The sequence below is a fragment of the Pelophylax lessonae genome (assembly GCF_965119305.1).
Source record: "Pelophylax lessonae genome assembly, chromosome: 2".
Lineage (NCBI taxonomy): Eukaryota > Metazoa > Chordata > Amphibia > Anura > Ranidae > Pelophylax > Pelophylax lessonae.
In genome coordinates, this window is record NC_138769.1 from 671,727,674 (window position 1) to 671,745,016 (window position 17,343).

The 17,343-nt window shown below is 42.7% G+C and overlaps 1 protein-coding gene across 1 annotated transcript in view; it reads right to left on the reverse strand.

The window, feature by feature from the left end:
• The window catches only part of CFAP300 (cilia and flagella associated protein 300), a 96,413-nt gene that overhangs the window by 51,733 nt on the left and 27,337 nt on the right, over window positions 1-17,343 (reverse strand). The window contains exon 4 of the mRNA XM_082244387.1: window positions 4,720-4,886. Within this exon, the coding sequence (XP_082100513.1) occupies window positions 4,720-4,886 (167 nt within the window). The remainder of the gene's footprint in view (window positions 1-4,719; window positions 4,887-17,343) is intronic.

Sequence of the window (17,343 nt, forward strand, 5' to 3'; positions counted from 1 at the left end):
GGAGATTCCATGAGGCAGTTACTCTAGGAGAGCTGGACAGGGCCGTAGTAGGTCCCTAACCCATCATCAGGACCAGTATCAGCTTTTTTGTGGAAGAAGGAACAGGATGAGCACTACCAGAGTCCTACAAAATGACCTCCAGCAGGCCACTGGTGAGAATGTCTCTGATCAAACAATCAGAAACAGACTTCATGAGGGTGGCCTGAGGGCGCCAACGTCCTCTAGTGGGCCCTGTGCTCACTGCCTGGCACCGTAAAGCTCGAATGACATTTGCTATTGGACACCAGAATTGGCAGCCCCGCCACTGGCGCCCTGTGCTTTTCACAGATGAGAGCAGGTTCACCCTGAGCACGTGACAGACGTGAAATGGTCTGGAGAAGCCGTGGAGAATGTTATGCTGCCTGTAACATCATTCAGCATGAACAGTTTGGTGGTGGGTCACAGTGATAGTCTGGGGAGGCATATCCATGGAGGGACGCATAGACCTCTATAGGCTAGACAATGGCACCCTGACTGCCATTAGGTATCGGGGTGAAATCCTTGGACCCATTGTCCGACCCTACACTGGTGCAGTGGGTCCTGGCTTCCTCCTGGTGCATGACAATGCCCAGCCTCATGTGGCGATAGTATGCAGCTAGTTCCTGGAGGATATAGGAATTGATACCATGGCCCCCATGCTCGCCTGACCTAAATCCAATAGAACACTTCTGGGACATTATGCTTCCGTCCAGCCGACTCCGCTAGGTTACACCTCAATCTGTTCAGGAGCTCAGTGATGCCCTGGTAGGGATCTGGGAGGAAATACCCCAGGACACCATCTGTCGTTTCAACAGGAGCATGCCCCAACATTGTCAGGCATGCATAAAAGCATGTGCGGGCCATACAAACTACCATTTTGATTTGCTGCAATTAATTTTCAGCAAAATAAAACTAGCCTGATGTATAATTTTTTCACATTTTGTTTGGGGTGTCTTTGAATTCAGCCCTCTGTAGCTTGATAATTCTCAATTCTATCAAGCGATATGGCATTATTTTGTTCCTAACACATTACCCAGTCCATATCAGTATAGATATCCAGCGTGAGAGTTTTCCCTATTGAGATCTGATGTGTTTTCAAAGTGTTCCTTTAAATTTTTTTGAGCAGTGTAGTTAAACAGTTAGTTTACCTTTACCAAAAAACTGCCTATGCAGGTAAAGGGCACCTGTAGATAAAAACACACTGCGCAGTTCTGACTAAAGTTGGATAATACACTTGCTGTAGGTGTAGGCCATTCACGTAGCTCCCCAAGCCTGAGTTAAAGTTGCTCTAAAGCCTAAACATTTTATACTTTAATGCATTCCCTGCATTAAGGTAAAAAATGTTTAGGTAGCAGTATCGCGGGGAGTGGGGGGATCAAGCTGTGCTGTGTTTGTTTATAGACACAGGCAGCACGGCTTGGGATCGAGCCCGCATGAGTGCCACCATTGCTATCGTAGAGGAGGAGGAGCCAGGAGAACCGGCGGGGGATCCAAGAAGAGGAGATACGGGGCCGCTCTCTGCAATTCTATTGCACAGAGCAGGTAAGTATAAACCTGTTTGTTATAAAAAAAACAATAATTTTTAAAACCCTCACAGATGGCATCATCCCATCCTACCTTGTTGTTAAGATGTTACTAAGACACTCCCAGTTTTTTCAAACCCCTTTGAATGTGCTCTCTGTTCCCTGTTGCAGTAGCTCTGAGTTCAGCCATACTGCAATAGAGAAGATAGCGGACCAAGGCAGGACAGAATGATGTCATCTGGTTTTTCAGTCAGGCTTCAGGAGGTACGAAGATGGCCTGCACCTATAGCAAGGGCATTATCGAACTTTAGTCAAAGCTGCACAGTTTTTATCTACAGGTGCCCCATTACTTGTATAGGCAGTTTTTTAACCCTTTAAACTACAAATGAAGAAAAACTGCAATTCCTTCAAATGCTTGTCAAGTAGCCTACTATCTGAAAAAGTACATATGTATTCCTACGATGTTGAGGAGTAAAGGCATATACGACAGAACACTTTTCTTCCCATGGAAATTGACATGGACAGGTGTTTCACTGGCAAAGTAAGTTACAGTATTCTGCCAGGGGAACGGGGTGTATGGGGTAGGGGAATGGAGGAGATTAAATAAAGTGGTGGTTGGGATAGAGGGGGTATTAGGGAAGGGATATACTATATGGCAAGAAAAGAGTAGCAGTCCAGTTTTTCATTTTAGTTCAATAATCTTGTTGTCTGGAGGTTAGCTGCTGTATATGTTTTATTTTTGTGCGCCCCATGTTTAGCTGCAACAGAACAATTTAGGGCTCTTTCACACATGCAGTGAAGAGCGATCAGCTCAAACGCACATTTGGACCACTTGTCAGCTGGAAATGGACAGGCATTGAGCAGGCATTATGCCACCTACTTACCACTTTCTTTAACCCTGTAATGCCGCACCACTGCGCTGCAATTGCGTGGTTGCGGCGCAGCCCCAATAACCTCAATGGGCGAGTTTGCCAACAAAATGCTGCAGCCACTTCCGGCTGTACTTAGCATTCTGAGGGAGGAGGGGGGCAGTATATTTGCAGTCAGATAAACATTGTACGAACTAGCTACATTTTCAAAGTCTTAGAGCCGGTTCACACTTATCCAAGTATCAGGCGACAAGTAGCGCTCCATGCTGTGCAATGGAACCATTCTAATCAGCGCGACTCGAGTCCTGCACTATTTTTGGGAGAAGTCGGAGCGACTTGCATTGACTTCTATTATGAGAAGTCGTTTGCAAGCCGCGATGAAGTTGTGCTGCACGGCGACTTCAAAGTCGGGGCGACTTTGAGTCGGATTAGTGTGAACCGGCTCTTACATCCATGTTTTGGTCACATCTGTCTCCATATGACTGTGCAGTCCAACAGATAACAGAGTATAGCAGGCCATGCATTGCAAGATTATTGTACGAACATTTATACAAAAAACCCTATCAGTAAATTTGGTAATGCCAACAGAGATTTGACAAATGTTATTCGAAAGTAGTAAAAATTTTGTTTGCCTTTAATATTTGAATCAATTGAATTTCTTGAATGAAAACCACATTCGCTGTTGGAAATTCATTCATTCCAGAAACATTTTCCATACTGCTCCTTGGAATTCTACTATGGTGTAGCCAGCTTTAAAGGACAAATTCATCTTTGGGAACATGTTAAATGTTCCACCTGTTTTTAGGGTGGAACATTTTACATGTTCCTACTCCGGCAGCCGCTGCTTGCTTCACTGCCTATTTTTAAAAAAACGCAGGAGCGCAGGGCTCCACCCACCAACCGCGTTATTCATTTACAGAGTTCTGTGAATGGGAAACTACAAGTACCAACAGCCTTTGGCTGTTGGCTTGTAGTTCTCAATGAACTTCCATGGTGCTGTTGATCGCTCTGGTAGTTCGTTGTTCTTTCCTGTCAGTGTGTATCTACCTGCCTGTACAAGGTACGAGCAGACTGATACACTGACAGTCTGCAGGAGTCCTGCATGGCACCCGTGAGCTGCTGATCACGGCGGCAATGCTTTCCAGGCTCCAAATAAAAAAAATAATAAATGCACATTATTTTACCTTCAAAATGTGCATTCATGATTAAAAAAAAAAAAAAAAAGTGAGTTTATCCTTTAAGCCGGTCATACACTATTTATATTTTTTCCGCTCAACCAGCAGTTTGAATGAAACAAAATTATCCCATTCCCCCATCCACACATTCAAGGTGGATGGGGGAATGACTCCCGCTGTGCTATTGTGTATACAGAAAACCCCGGTCAGTGTTGCTGGCTATAGCCTGTAGCACTGATCGATCGGGGAAAAACCTGACAGGCTGGTTGCACAGAAGTCAATCAGTAGACCAACTTCTGTACAACCAGCCTGCACACATGTGGAGTGAAATTCATCCAGTCCCTGCTGAACCAGTCAAATTTCGATCAATGTATGGCTTCCTTTAGACCTAGTTTAATAATTGGCAGTAACAGACTTGGTGAGATATAATCCTGGGTTATGAGGGGGGGGGGGGGCATCTGTTGCCCAGCTATGCCAACATACAGCACTGGAGGGGGAAGAACAGAAAGCAGTGACTCACTAAGAGAAAAAGGTATTTTACAACATTTTATGGCATATCAAACAAAAATCTATTACAAATCATACAGGTTTACAGATTATAAACATTTTCAGACAGTTGGACTTTAAAGTGGTTCTAAAGGCAGAAGGTTTTTTATCTTAATGCATTCTATGCATTAAGATAAAAAGCCTTCTGTGTGCAGCTAACACCCCAGCCTCCCCTAATACTTACCTGAGCCAAATCTCAATCCAGCGATGTTGCACAAGGGTCTCGGCTGTCTGCCTTCTCATTGGCTGAGACAGTAGCACATGCCATTAGCTCCCGCTGCTGTCAGTCAAAGTCAGTGAGCCAATGAAGAAAGAGAGGGGATGGGGCTGAGCTGGGGCTCTGTGTCGGAATGGACACACAGAGTAGCGGCTCGGCTCTGGTGCCCCATAGTAAGCTGCTTGCTGTGGGGGGACTTGGCAGGAGGGAGGGGCCAGGAGCGCCAGCGAGGGACACCAGAAGAGGAGGATCCGGGCTGCTCTGTGCAAAACCACTGCACAGAGCAGGTAAGTATAACATGTTATTTTTTAACAATAAAAAAAAACAAGACTTTAATATAACTTTAAATAGGTTTTTGATGCTACACTTACTTTCCGAAGTTCATCTGAGATAATGAAGTCATCTACATATTCGTCCAGACACTTGGAAATATATCCGCCTTCCTTGACAATATTTTCTGCATGCAGGCAGTCAAATATTGACATTGACAGCTGAGTACAAGGGACTTCTTTTACGTCAACCTTTTTAACTTCGTTTCCTTGAAAAACAAAAATACTTTTTATAAAGCAACACATATTAAGCTGAATAGAACTGTTACATGTATTTAGGACATAGATTGGTCAATAATAGAAAAAAAATGTTGGTTTCTTTGGGGAGACTCTTATTTTTCTTTTTTGTTATAATAAGGATTCAAGCACCAAGAAACGAAATGCTAAACCAAACAACATTTATATTAAAGTTACACTTCAGTCAAACTGATTACAACTAAACACTTCTGTATGACATCCTAAACAAGTACCAAATCCAGTTCTTATGTGATGCACAAGCCTGATAAAGTGAAAAACAAAATGCTTGCCTTACCTTGCCTGACTGAGCCAAATCCTCCTTTATTTGTATCTCACACGTTACACGTCCCCAACACTGCAGCTCACAGTGGGAGGGTTTCAGCAGCGGAGGCAGTGCTGTCAATCCAGAGGGTAGTGGACAGCACTGGGTGTGGCCAGGTGCTGATTGACAAGCTACAGGGTAGTGAGTCAGCAGTGTTATGCTGATAGCCACGCGCCCTGCAACTTTTTTTAATATTGTAGAACAAAGAGAAACAGCCTGCATGAGAGTGGCAACTCTGCACTGAACACAGGAGCAGTGCAGCATCATTGTCAACCCATCACAGAAAGCAACAATAGACATTGGTCTTCACTGGCAGGCTCACCTAAGGCTTCTTTCACACGGTCGCTCAGTTTATTCAGTCCGCTGCGGCACTTTTTTTTTTTTTTTTTCACGGACACGGATGACATTTGTGTCATCCGGTCCGTATGTCCGCATATCATCACATCCGTTTGCGGATGATATACGGACATAATGTTTGTCTATGTGATTGCGGATGTCAGTGGATGACACCGCTGACATCCAATTTTGCGTCCTTTCCGTTTTTTAAACGGAAGAAAACTAGGGTCCTGTTCCGTTCCAAAAAACGGAACAGAACAGAAAGGACGAAAATCGGATGTCAGCGGACTGTCATCCGCAATCCCATTGACATGCATTATGTCCGTATATCACCCGCAAACGGATGGGGTGATATACGGACATACGGATCGCCCGTATGTAAGAGGCCTAAGGTATTCGTGGGACTTTGCAGAGGCACTAAGAGGTCTGTCAGAATTTGTATTTACATTGGATGGATGATACAGCAAGCAGAGTAATAGGAAGCTACAAGGCACGGGCCTCAGAAAGTGGACCCTCTCCATCAACATATGAAGAGCTTTGTAAAATCTGCCTGAATTGGATTTAAAAAAATAAAAGTGGAGCTTGAAAAAAAAAAAAAAAAATAAATAAAAGATGAACACTTTCCTGTCCCACTGCCCACACCGTCGAACTTTAAGAAAAACTTGCTGAAGATTCTTCCAGGTATGTCAAACGCCTGGTCCCCCTGCTTTCTTCCTCTGCTCTGTGGGAATGGGCAAGGTGACAAAGTCACTTTAAAGAGAAACGCCACTTTTGTTGAGAAAAAAAAGAAAAAATTCCCCTCCGGGTGATCTCTGTATATTGCAGGGATTTTACCAAAGCTTTGTTGCAGATTCCTACCTTTTGTTATTCTGAAGAAATAGAGGTTTGTGTCCCTGTGTCCATGTGCGAGTGAATCTGTATGTAAGTGGTTTTATAATTATCAATCAGCTGCAGATTGAAAAGGAATGATATATATTAATAATATTCATTCACAATATGGCTTGAGTCGCAATTGTATACGCTACATTATTTTTTTGTATTTGCACATTTTTTTTTCTCACAAAAGTGGAGTTACCCTTTAAAGTAAACTGGGCATATTTCCTGATTGTAGGACAGTTATCGTTTTTTTCTGAATTATATTAGCAGTTCACTTGTTGCCTGGAATTGTTCTTTAACCACTTAAGCCCCGGAAGATTTTACCCTCTTCCTGACCAGGGCCTATTTTGCGATTCGGCACTGCGTGATTTTAACTGACAATTGCGCGGTCGTGCGACGCTGTACCTAAACGAATTTGACGTCCTTTTTTTCCCACAAACAGAGCTTTCTTTTGGTGGTATTTGATCACCTGTGCGATTTTTTGATCATGCGTTATAAACAAAAAAAGAGCGAAATTTTTGCAAAAATAACAATATTTTTCACATTTTTTTATATGAAATTCCCCCCAAAAAAATGTAAAAATCAAAATTCTTTAACATTTTTGGCCAATTTGTTTTATGCTACATATGCTTGGTAAAAAAAAAAAATCACAATAAGCGTATTTTGATTGGTTTGCGCAAAAGTTATTGCGTTTACTAACTAAGGGAAAGATTTTTGTCATTTTTTTGTTGTTTTTTTTTTTTTAACGATTAATGGCGGCGATCTGCGATTTTTTTTGCGGGACAGCGGGGCGGACAGATCGGACCCTTGACTGACATTTTTGACACTTTTGGGGGTACCAGTGACATTACTACAGTAATCAGTGCTATAAATATGCACGGTTACTGAAAAAATGACACTGGCAGGGAAGGGGTTAACTTTATTGGGGAAGGAGGGGTTAAGTATGTCCCTAGGGGCGCGTTTCTAACTGTGATTGGACATGGCTACTGGTGTAAGAACAGAGATCAACGGTCCTACATAGTAGAACCGTGTGATCTCCATTTTTACACAGGGGAGAATGACAGGCGGCTTTGTTTACATTAGCCACCTGCCTTTCTCCCTTCACGGCGCACGATCGCGAGTGACCGGCGGACATCGGGTCCGCCGGTCACACGCACTGACTTGTTAGGGAACGAGCCGGGGGGGGCGCGCGCCTCCGCGGGCGCGCGCTCGCCCGCTATTGGCTCACAAGCTAGTGACATACCGGTACGTCACTTTGCCTGGCTGGGGCTGACCGCCGCAGTATATGTACTTGCGGCGGTCGGCAACCGGTTAAGCCTGGCCAAAAAAAAAAAACTCCCAGAGATGGCATCATCCCAGCCAGCCTTGTTCCTAGAATGTTGCTAAGACTCTCCCAGTGATTGCTGCTTACCCTCACCATCACTGGAGCGAGATATCAAACCCCCGCGGATGTGTGGCCCACACTGTCATAGCCTCACTGAGCTTAGAGCTACTGCAACAGAGGAGAGAGTGAGCAAATGCAAAAGGGTTTGAATTGGCTAGCAACAAGGAAGAACGAGATGATTCCATCTCAGGGAGTTTTTCAGTCAGGTTTCAGGAGGTATGTAAATAGTCTACACCAATAGCAAGGAAATTTTTTAACTTCGGTCAAAGCTGCACAGTTTATTTTTATCTACAGGTGCCCCCTACCTGAATAGGCAGTTTTTTGGTAAAGGTGAACTAACTCTTTAAGAATATGGACTGGAAATCGGACAGGCATACAGAAACAAGCCTGAGTCGACGGGCTCACATTCGCTTCCTGAGAGTTTTGCAGGTCAAAAGCAGGTAAGAAGGAGGTCAATAATATATTGCAGTTTAGCAGTCCTTAGAGATTTCCATTTGTTCTCTTTTTTCAAATGTTTTTTTTTTTTCCCTCCCTGACAGTGACAACACTTACTCATTGTAATCTAGGGGTGTCCAAACTATGGCCCTACAGCTGTTCAGGAGCTACAATTCCCATCATGCCTAGTTATGTCTGTGAATGTCAGAGTTTTACAATGCCTCATGGGATGTGTAGTTCTGCAACAGCTGGAGGGCCGTAGTTTGGACACCCCCGTTAAATGAAAAAGTAGTGTTGTCACTATAGGCTGTTCACTCCGATTTGGACTGCTGAACACCCCCCCGCCCCTCCCATCTCTATGACGGAAGAGGGGGTGTTCTGTCAACAGATGTTATTGGGTAGGCCTGATAAAAAAAAAAACTTCCTGGAAATCCAATGGAGCAGAGGCAGAGTTGTCGGCTCACTACAGGGTGTTAGGAGCTCACTGGATTTCTAGCAGGATCAACAGGCATTTTTCTGTTGATCCTGCTACAGATCCCCCGGTGCTCTCTTCCCTGACTTTTCCATCAAGATCAATAGTACAACTATCAGTCCCTCCCCTGCCAGGGTACTAGAAGTAATCCTAGACTCTGACCTCTGACCTGCCTTTTCAGCCCCAACTTCTACCACTGTGGAAAGTTTGTAGATTTTACCTCTCTCTTACATCTCTGAGATTTACTTCTTTTTAACCAATAAAACCACCAAGCTAATCATTCATTTCCTTGTTATCTCCTTCACCTTAACTATTCAAACTCCCTTCTCATAGGCCTACCTCTCTATAGGCTATCCCCTCTTCAGTCTATCATGAATTCTGCTGCCAGACTCATCTATCCTACCTACCCTCATTGTCCATGACTCCTCAATGCCAGTCCCTCCACTGGCTTCCGATTGCCCAACAAATTAAATAAAAAATTCTAAGAAAAACATACAAAGCCATTCACAACTCTGCCCCGAGCTACATCACCAATCATGTCTCAAAAGATCTTCCAAACTGCCCTCTCTGCCCCTCCCAAGATCTCCTGCTCTCTAGCTTCCTAGTATCCTCTCCCCATGCTCACCGCCAGGACTTTTCCAGAGCCTCTTCCCTCCTCTATAACACCTTACCTCGATCTCTATGGCTATGTCCTACCGCGTTTTCCCAAAAATAAGACCGGGTCTTATATTAATTTTGGCTACACAAAAACACACTAGGGCTTATTTTCAGGGGATGTGTTATTTACGGTATGTACAATGACGATCTTAAAGTGATTGCAACCCTAAAATAAATAGACAAATATCCTGATCCTTTAAAGCATGATAGACAGCACAGTGCTTGTGCTGTGTAATTTAGCCATCTCTATGTTTCAAAAACCTGGAATAAAACAATAGAATGTTAAAAAAAAAAAATCCTTTCACCCTCTCTCCCTGTCAGCTTAGTAGTCAGCATTATGACATTCTGTAATCCCAAAAATAAACCTTGGATAAAGTCATTGTATAATTATGTAATCGATTTTGTAAAAAGATTATGTAATGTGCAGTGTGTCTCCTTTTTGTAACTTTATTGTGGAAAATACCTTATTTACAGTGCCGCTGGGCACTCATGTGACCCTCCGGAGCTCTACTTTCCCTCTCTGAATACTGCAGAGGGAGGGGCTGAGAGCAAGGATTTTACTAGGGCTTATTTTCAGGGTAGGGCTTATTTTGCAGCCATCGCTGAAAATCATGCTAGGTCTTATTTTCGGGGTAGGGCTTATTTTCAGGGAAACAGGGTACTCTGGGCACCTTGAAAATCGATCTCTTCAGGGAAGCCTATCCCGTCTTCACTTAACAATTGAACTTTGAAAATTCTTCCATCAGCTCATCACTTACAGGTATTACCTTTTGTACCACTTGCCCCATCCTATTAGATTGCAAGCTCCTCTGAGCAGGGCCCTCCTAACTCTCTTGTATTGTATTTTAACTGTATTGTCTCCCTTTATAATGTAAAGTGCTGCACAAACTTTTGGCACTATATAAATCCTGTATAATAATAATAATAATAATAATAATAATAATAATAATAATAATAATTATAGAAGACAAAACATATGAACATGTATTGGAGGGATATACCGAATGGGTCTTTAATTTATTTTGCCCAGACAAACCCTTTACAGTAATACTGAAGAAGAGTAGTAGAGGTGAATGTTGTATTTGGACTTTTTAAGCCTAGGGCTTGACCAATCCCAGCAGCTAGGTAGGCATCGCCCCCAGAAAGACGGCTGGCTGAACCTTTTATTACAATAATCTTTTTATGGACAGTTCCTTGGCTATTTCAATCATAGCATAGAGCTAATAAATCGTATGTGTTTTTTCCAGGACTAAAAGTTGCCATGTTTAAAGCCTTCTATTTTTATTCTTTGTACATTGATGCTGTCTGAATGGTAATACTGAGAGGGTAGGCTGGGGAAGATATAGCAGTGACAATCACAACTATCATTCCATGAGGTTAAAAGGAAGCTTAAAGTGGATCTAAAAACTATCTGGATGGCATTTAGCTTTCTAAAGCAATGGGACTGATTAACTAAAGCAGTAAAAGCATGTTCACTTTCATAGGGAATTTTCACTTTGCAAATTAAAATTTCACTTATCCTCGTGAATGATGTGAAACAAAGGGGAAATTCATTTTCCAAAGGATATGCAACCATGTGCAAGGAAAATAAATTAAATAAATTCATTAAAATAAATTAAATAACAGGAATTGCAACTTCATCTAGTAAATTTTCTTTATGCAAAGTGAATTTACCTTTATCTTGGTCAATGAAGTTTAGTTGTGCTAACTTCAATCTTAGAATTATGCATGAGAAAAAAGAAATGTATTTTTTTATTTTACTTGCAAAAACGTATTATTACTTTGTTGCACCTCATTCATTAACCACTTAAGCCCCGGAGGATTTGGCTGCTCAAAGACCAGGCCCTATTTTGCGATTCGGCACTGCGTGACTGTAACGGACAATTGCACGGTCGTGCGACGCTGTACCCAAATTAAATTGACGTCCTTTTTTTCCTACAAACAAAGCTTTCTTTTGGTGGTATTTGATCACCTGTGCGATTTTTACTTTTTTGCGCTATAAACAAAAAAAAGAGCGACAATTTTGAAAAAATAACAATATTTTTCACATTTTTTTCTCAAAAAAAAAAAATAATGTAAAAATCGAAATTTCTTAACATTTTAGGCCAATTTGTTTTCCGCTACATATTTTTGGTATAAAAAAATTGCAATAAGCGTATTTTGATTGGTTTGCGCAAAAGTTATTGCGTTTACTAACTACGGGAAAGATTTATCTCATTTTTATTGTTTTTTTTTTTTAACTAGTAATGGCGGCGATCTGCGATTTTTTTTGCGGGACTGCGACATTGCGGCGGATAGATCGGTCCCCTGACTGACATTTTTTACACTTTTGGGGGTATCAGTGACATTACTACAGTAATAGGTGCTATACATATGCACTGTTACTGTAAAAATGACACTGGCAGGGAAGGCGTTAACTTTATTGGTGATCAAGGGGTTAAATGTGTCCCTAGGGGAGTGATTATAACTGTCAGGGGGCGTGGCTTGTTAGATCATCACAGAGACATATGATCCTACATAGCAGGATCGCATAGCCTCTGTCATGATCTAAGGGAGAATGACAGACAGCTTTGTTTACATCAGCCGTCTGTCTTTCTCCCTCTCCTGAGGGAGATCGCGAGTGGCCGGCGGACATCGGAGCCGTCGGTCACATGCGCGGGGATGTCCGTGAACGAGGGCTCGTGGGCAATCGACGTAGGTCTACGTCGCTTTGCCCAGGAGCGGCTGACTGCCGCAGTAAATAGTCGTGCGGCAGTCGGCAAGTGGTTAAGATAAGTCAAAATTAATTTTGTGAAACTAATTTGCAAGCTTCAAGTGCAGGCTTCTGATTGAAACAGCAAGAGAACGAGGCCACAAAATTCTCTTGCTGTAAAGGGGCAAGGGGAATCTTGACTTCTGATGGTGTGGGGGCTCTTGACATCTGATGTAAGGAGTGGTGGGGTGCTCTAGACATCTTGTCTTACAGATACAATCGGCCCTTTAAGGGCAATGATATGCTGATTTAGCCTGTGATGAAATTAGGTTTTGACACCCCTGCCCTAGACTGTATGATTGGACCGATGTGAATGGACTGGGGCTTGCGGTGGTGGGCAGCCTCTGTACTTTAGGGGGAAACCAGTTAACACCAGCGACTCCTTCTGGGGTAGCGCTACCTGCTTGTTAACAAAACAGAACCCCAATTGAAAGTATGCTGTGACTTTGATTACTGCTAAAGCTGGCTATACACAGGTAGATTATTGAATGAATGAAAATTCTTTGTACATTCAATGACTTGTATAACATTTTGTTCGAAAGTGATTCAAAATTTTGTTTGGCTTTTAACATTCGATTTTGGAATTAATGTAATTTCCAGAACCTAAACCACATGCACTGTTAGAAATGCATTTATTTAAGAAAATTTCTCCATCCTGCTTTTTTAAATCATCACTGCAGAAATTTTCAAATGAAATTCTACTAGTGTATGGTCAACTTATGTCTAGCCATACACTCTTTGATCAGACCAATGAGCTGAATGAGAAAAATGAAGTGTGGGTGGAAGAACTTCCCTCGCTGGCTATTATAGTCTAGCAAATGCCAACAACCGGGGCTGTTTGAATACCTAAACTGTAACTGCACCTGGCTAGATGCAGTCACTGTTCAGCTGATCATTTTTCACCTGGCAAGCTAAATTTTCCAGTCGAAGTTTGCTGAGCCAAGTGGTGCCAACAACAGTAATCAGTTAAAATTTTAGCCGTGTATGGCTAGCATAACTGCCTACAAGCAGGTTCCCTCTATCCAAATAAAAAATATCAATCAAGGTACTTTTAATAGCAGAGAGTTAGGGTCCTTTCACACGGTGCGCCATCCGACGAGGTCCGTTCTGCTCAGCGAGGGATCGATCCGCTGATCCCCGGTGAGCGCAGACAGAGCTGTCAGATCCCCGCTGCCCACATGGGGAGATCGGATGAGAACGGACCGCCTGTCCGTTCTCATCCGATCCGCCAGACGGATGGAAAATAGGGTTTCCATCCGTCTGGATTTCACGGACAGGATCAGATTGGAGAGCAGCGGGTGTCAGCGGTCATGTCTCCGCTGACATCCGTGGCCCCAAAGGGATGCATGGAGCATCTGATCAGGTTCGCCCATGTGAAAGGACCCTTACATTCTCAAATGGACGAGACCAAAATCAATCTTTTGTGGTAGAGATGCACCAAAATTCCAGAGGCTGAAACATATTGGCCGAAAATTGTGTTTTTGGCATTTTGCCGATAAAGAAAAAGGTGCGGATAATGGCGCCGAAAACGCATGCGATTTTACAGCGATTTTTCCACAGATTTACTGTGCTTATGATGTTTTTTTCATAGGTCACCTGACTCAAAAAGCGCATCAAAAACGTAACACAGATGTGTTATTGCTACATTTTCAATGCATTTCAACAGGGAGGTGCATTTTTTGACATACATATAAATCGTACTGCGATTCCTGTGTGAATTACAGGCAGTGTCCCGCACTGCATCAGTGTGAACCTGGACTATTTAAAGGGATGCATTTTTCTTGAGTTTTTTTTGTGCTAAAAGGTGCCGATAATGACTGACAATAATTCATATTCATTTAAATTAATGATAATAATTTAAAAGTCATACAGAATATAATTATTATTATACATATACACATATACGGAAGCACACAAAAGTGAGTACACCCCTCACATTTTTGTGACAACACTGAAGAAATTACACTTTGCTACAATGTAAAGTAGTGAGTGTACAGCTTGTATAACAGTGTAAATTTGCTGTCCCCTCAAAATAACTCAGACATTGCTATCCCCTTAACACACAGCCATTAATTTCTAAACCGCTGGCAACAAAACTGAGTACACCCCTAAGTGAAAATATCTAAATTGGGGCCAATTAGCCATTTTCTCTCTCCCTGGTGTTATGTGACTCATTAGTGTTACAAGGTCTCAGGTGTGAATGGGGAGCAGGTGTGTTAAAGAATTGCTGCTCTACATAAAGATGGCCTAGGCTATAAGAAGATTGCCAAGGCCCTGAAACTGAACTGCAGCACAGTGGCCAAGACCATACAGTGGTTTAACAGGGCAGGTTCCACTCAGAACAGGCCTCGCCATGGTCGACCAAAGAAGTTGAGTGCATGTGCTCAGTGTCATATCCAGAGGTTTTCTTTGGGAAATAGACATATGAGTGCTGCCAGCATTGCTGCAGAGGTTGAAGGGGTGGGGGTTCAGGTACTTAGACCATACGCCGCACACTGCATCAAATTGGTCTGCATGGCTGTCGTCTCAGAATGAAACGTCTCCTAAAGATGATGCACAAGAAAGCCCGCAAACAGTTTGCTGAAGACAAGCAGACTAAGGACATGGATTACTGGAACCATGTCATGTGGTCTGATGAGACCAAGATAAATGTATTTAGTTCAGATTGTGTCAAGCGTGTGGCGGCAACCAGGTGAGGAGTACAAAGACAAGTGTGTCTTGCCTACAGTCAAGCATGGTGGTGGGAGTGTCATGATCTGGGGCTGCATGAGTGCTGCCGGCACTGGGGAGCTACAGTTCATTGAGGCAAGCATGAATGCCAACATGTAATGTGACATACTGAATCAGAGCATGATCCCCTCCCTTCAGAGACTATGGCCGCATGGCAGTATTCCAACATGATAATGACCCCAAACGCACCTCCAAGTCGACCACTGCCTTGCTAAAGAAGCTGAGGGTTAAGATGATGGACTGGCCATGCATGTCTCCAGACCTAAACCCTATTGAGCATCTGTGGGGTATCCTCAAATGGAAGGTGGAGGAGCGCAAGGTCTCTAGCATCCACCAGCTCCATGATGTTGTCAGTGGAAGAGGACTCCAGTGGCAACCTGTGAAGCTCTGGGGAACTCCATGCCCAAGAAGGTTAAGACAGTGCTGGAAAATAATGGCGGCCACACAAACTATTGAAACTTTGGGCCCAATTTGGACATTTTTACTTGAAGGTGTACTCACTTCTGTTGCCAGTGGTTTAAACAATAATGGCTGTGTGTTGAGTTATTTTGATGGGACAGCAAATTTACACTGTTATACAAGCTGTACACTCACTACTTTACATTGTAGCAAAGTGTCATTTCTTCAGTGTTGTCACATGAAAAGCTATAATAAAATATTTACAAAAATGTGAGGTACTGTATATACATTTTTTTTTTTAAAACTGTCATTTTCGGGTTTCCTTTTTCGGCCAAGAGCATCCTGCATTTTTGATTTCGGCACCAAAATTTCCATTCGGTGCACCTCTATTTTGTGGTTATCGGTTCCCTTAAAGACCCAAAAGAAATGGGCTTCTGTACTTTATGGCGGAGGGGATGCCCTTTAGGCAACATCTGGAAAAAGAGATGAATGGTATATTACCTGTCATCTCCTCTACACCTGGTAAAAGCAGTATATGGGTGTCTTGAAAATGCAAAGTTGAGAAAGAGTGACAGTTTAATGACAGTACCGGAGAATTGGCTGAAAATCTTTATCTATTGTCCCCGATATGTCCTCAGGGAGTACTACACAAAAGTATAGTTTCATCACCTGGGTGGGGATGGTGATTGTCAATCTGAATCATCAATCATGGGCAATACAGGAAGTAGAAGGTGTGGATGGAGGTTCATCTATAAAACTGCTGACAAAAATAACTTCTATTTTCAGTGCAGTATCCAGAGATAGCTCATTACAGTAAATTACAACAGTTTATTGCACTGCTTGTCTAATACAAGTGTAATTGTTGGGCTTTTATTGTCCTGAACTCAGAAGAACTGTGACTATGTATTTGTAAGTTTAGTGGGTGTTGTATCAATGTATGTTAGAGTTTAACCACTTGCTGACCGCCGCAAGTACATATACTGCGGCGGTCAGCCCCTCACAGGCAAAGTGACGTATCGGCGGATGCGCGCTCCAGCTCGGTCACGGACCCCCCGCGCGTGTGCCTGGCGGACCCGATGTCCGCCGGGCACTCGCGATCGTCCGTTACACCGGGAGAAAGGCAGGCGGCTAATGTAAACAAGCTGCCTGTCATTCTCCCCTGTGTAAGAATAGTGATCATACGGTTCTGCTATGTAGGACCGTTGATCTCTGTTCTTACACCTCAAGCCACAGCCAATCAAAGTTAGAAACACGCCCCTAGGGACACACTTAACCCCTCCCTCTAAAAAAAAGGTAACCCCTTCACTGCCAGTGTCATTTTACAGTAACAGTGCAGATGTATAGCACTGATTACTGTAGTAATGTCACTGGTAACCCCAAAAGTGTCAAAAATGTCAGTCAAGGGTCCGATCTGTCCGCCGCAATGTCGCAGTCCCGCAAAAAAAAAAAAAAAATCGCAGATCGCCGCCATTACGCGTTAAAAACAAAAACAACAAAAATGACAAAAATCTTTCCCTTAGTTAGTAAACGCAATAACTTTTGCGCAAACCAATCAAAATACGCTTTTTGCGATTTTTTTTACCAAACATATGTAGCAGAAAACAAATTGGCCTAAAATGTTAAAAATTTTGATTTTTACATTTTTTTGGGGGAATTTCATATAAAAAAATGTGAAAAATATTGTTATTTTTGCAAAATTGACGCCCTTTTTTTGTTTATAGCGCATGATCAAAAAATTGCACAGGTGATCAAATACCACCAAAGGAAAGCTTTGTTTGTATGAAAAAGAGGACGTCTAATTCGTTTAGGTACAGCGTCGCACGACAGCGCAATTGTCCATTAAAGTCACGCAGCGCCGAATCGCAAAATAGGCCCTGGTCAGGAAGGGGGTAAAATCTTCCGGGGCTTAAGTAGTTAAAAGGTATAAGCCACCTTTGTTTTCATTTTTATTTAAAAAAATTGAATTTTTTTTTTTTTTGCTTTCAAGGATGTTTTTTTATATCTTCTGTAGGTTCTAACTGAGCATACATTGGCCCAACTCACTGAGTATTACTGAGCTGGCGTTT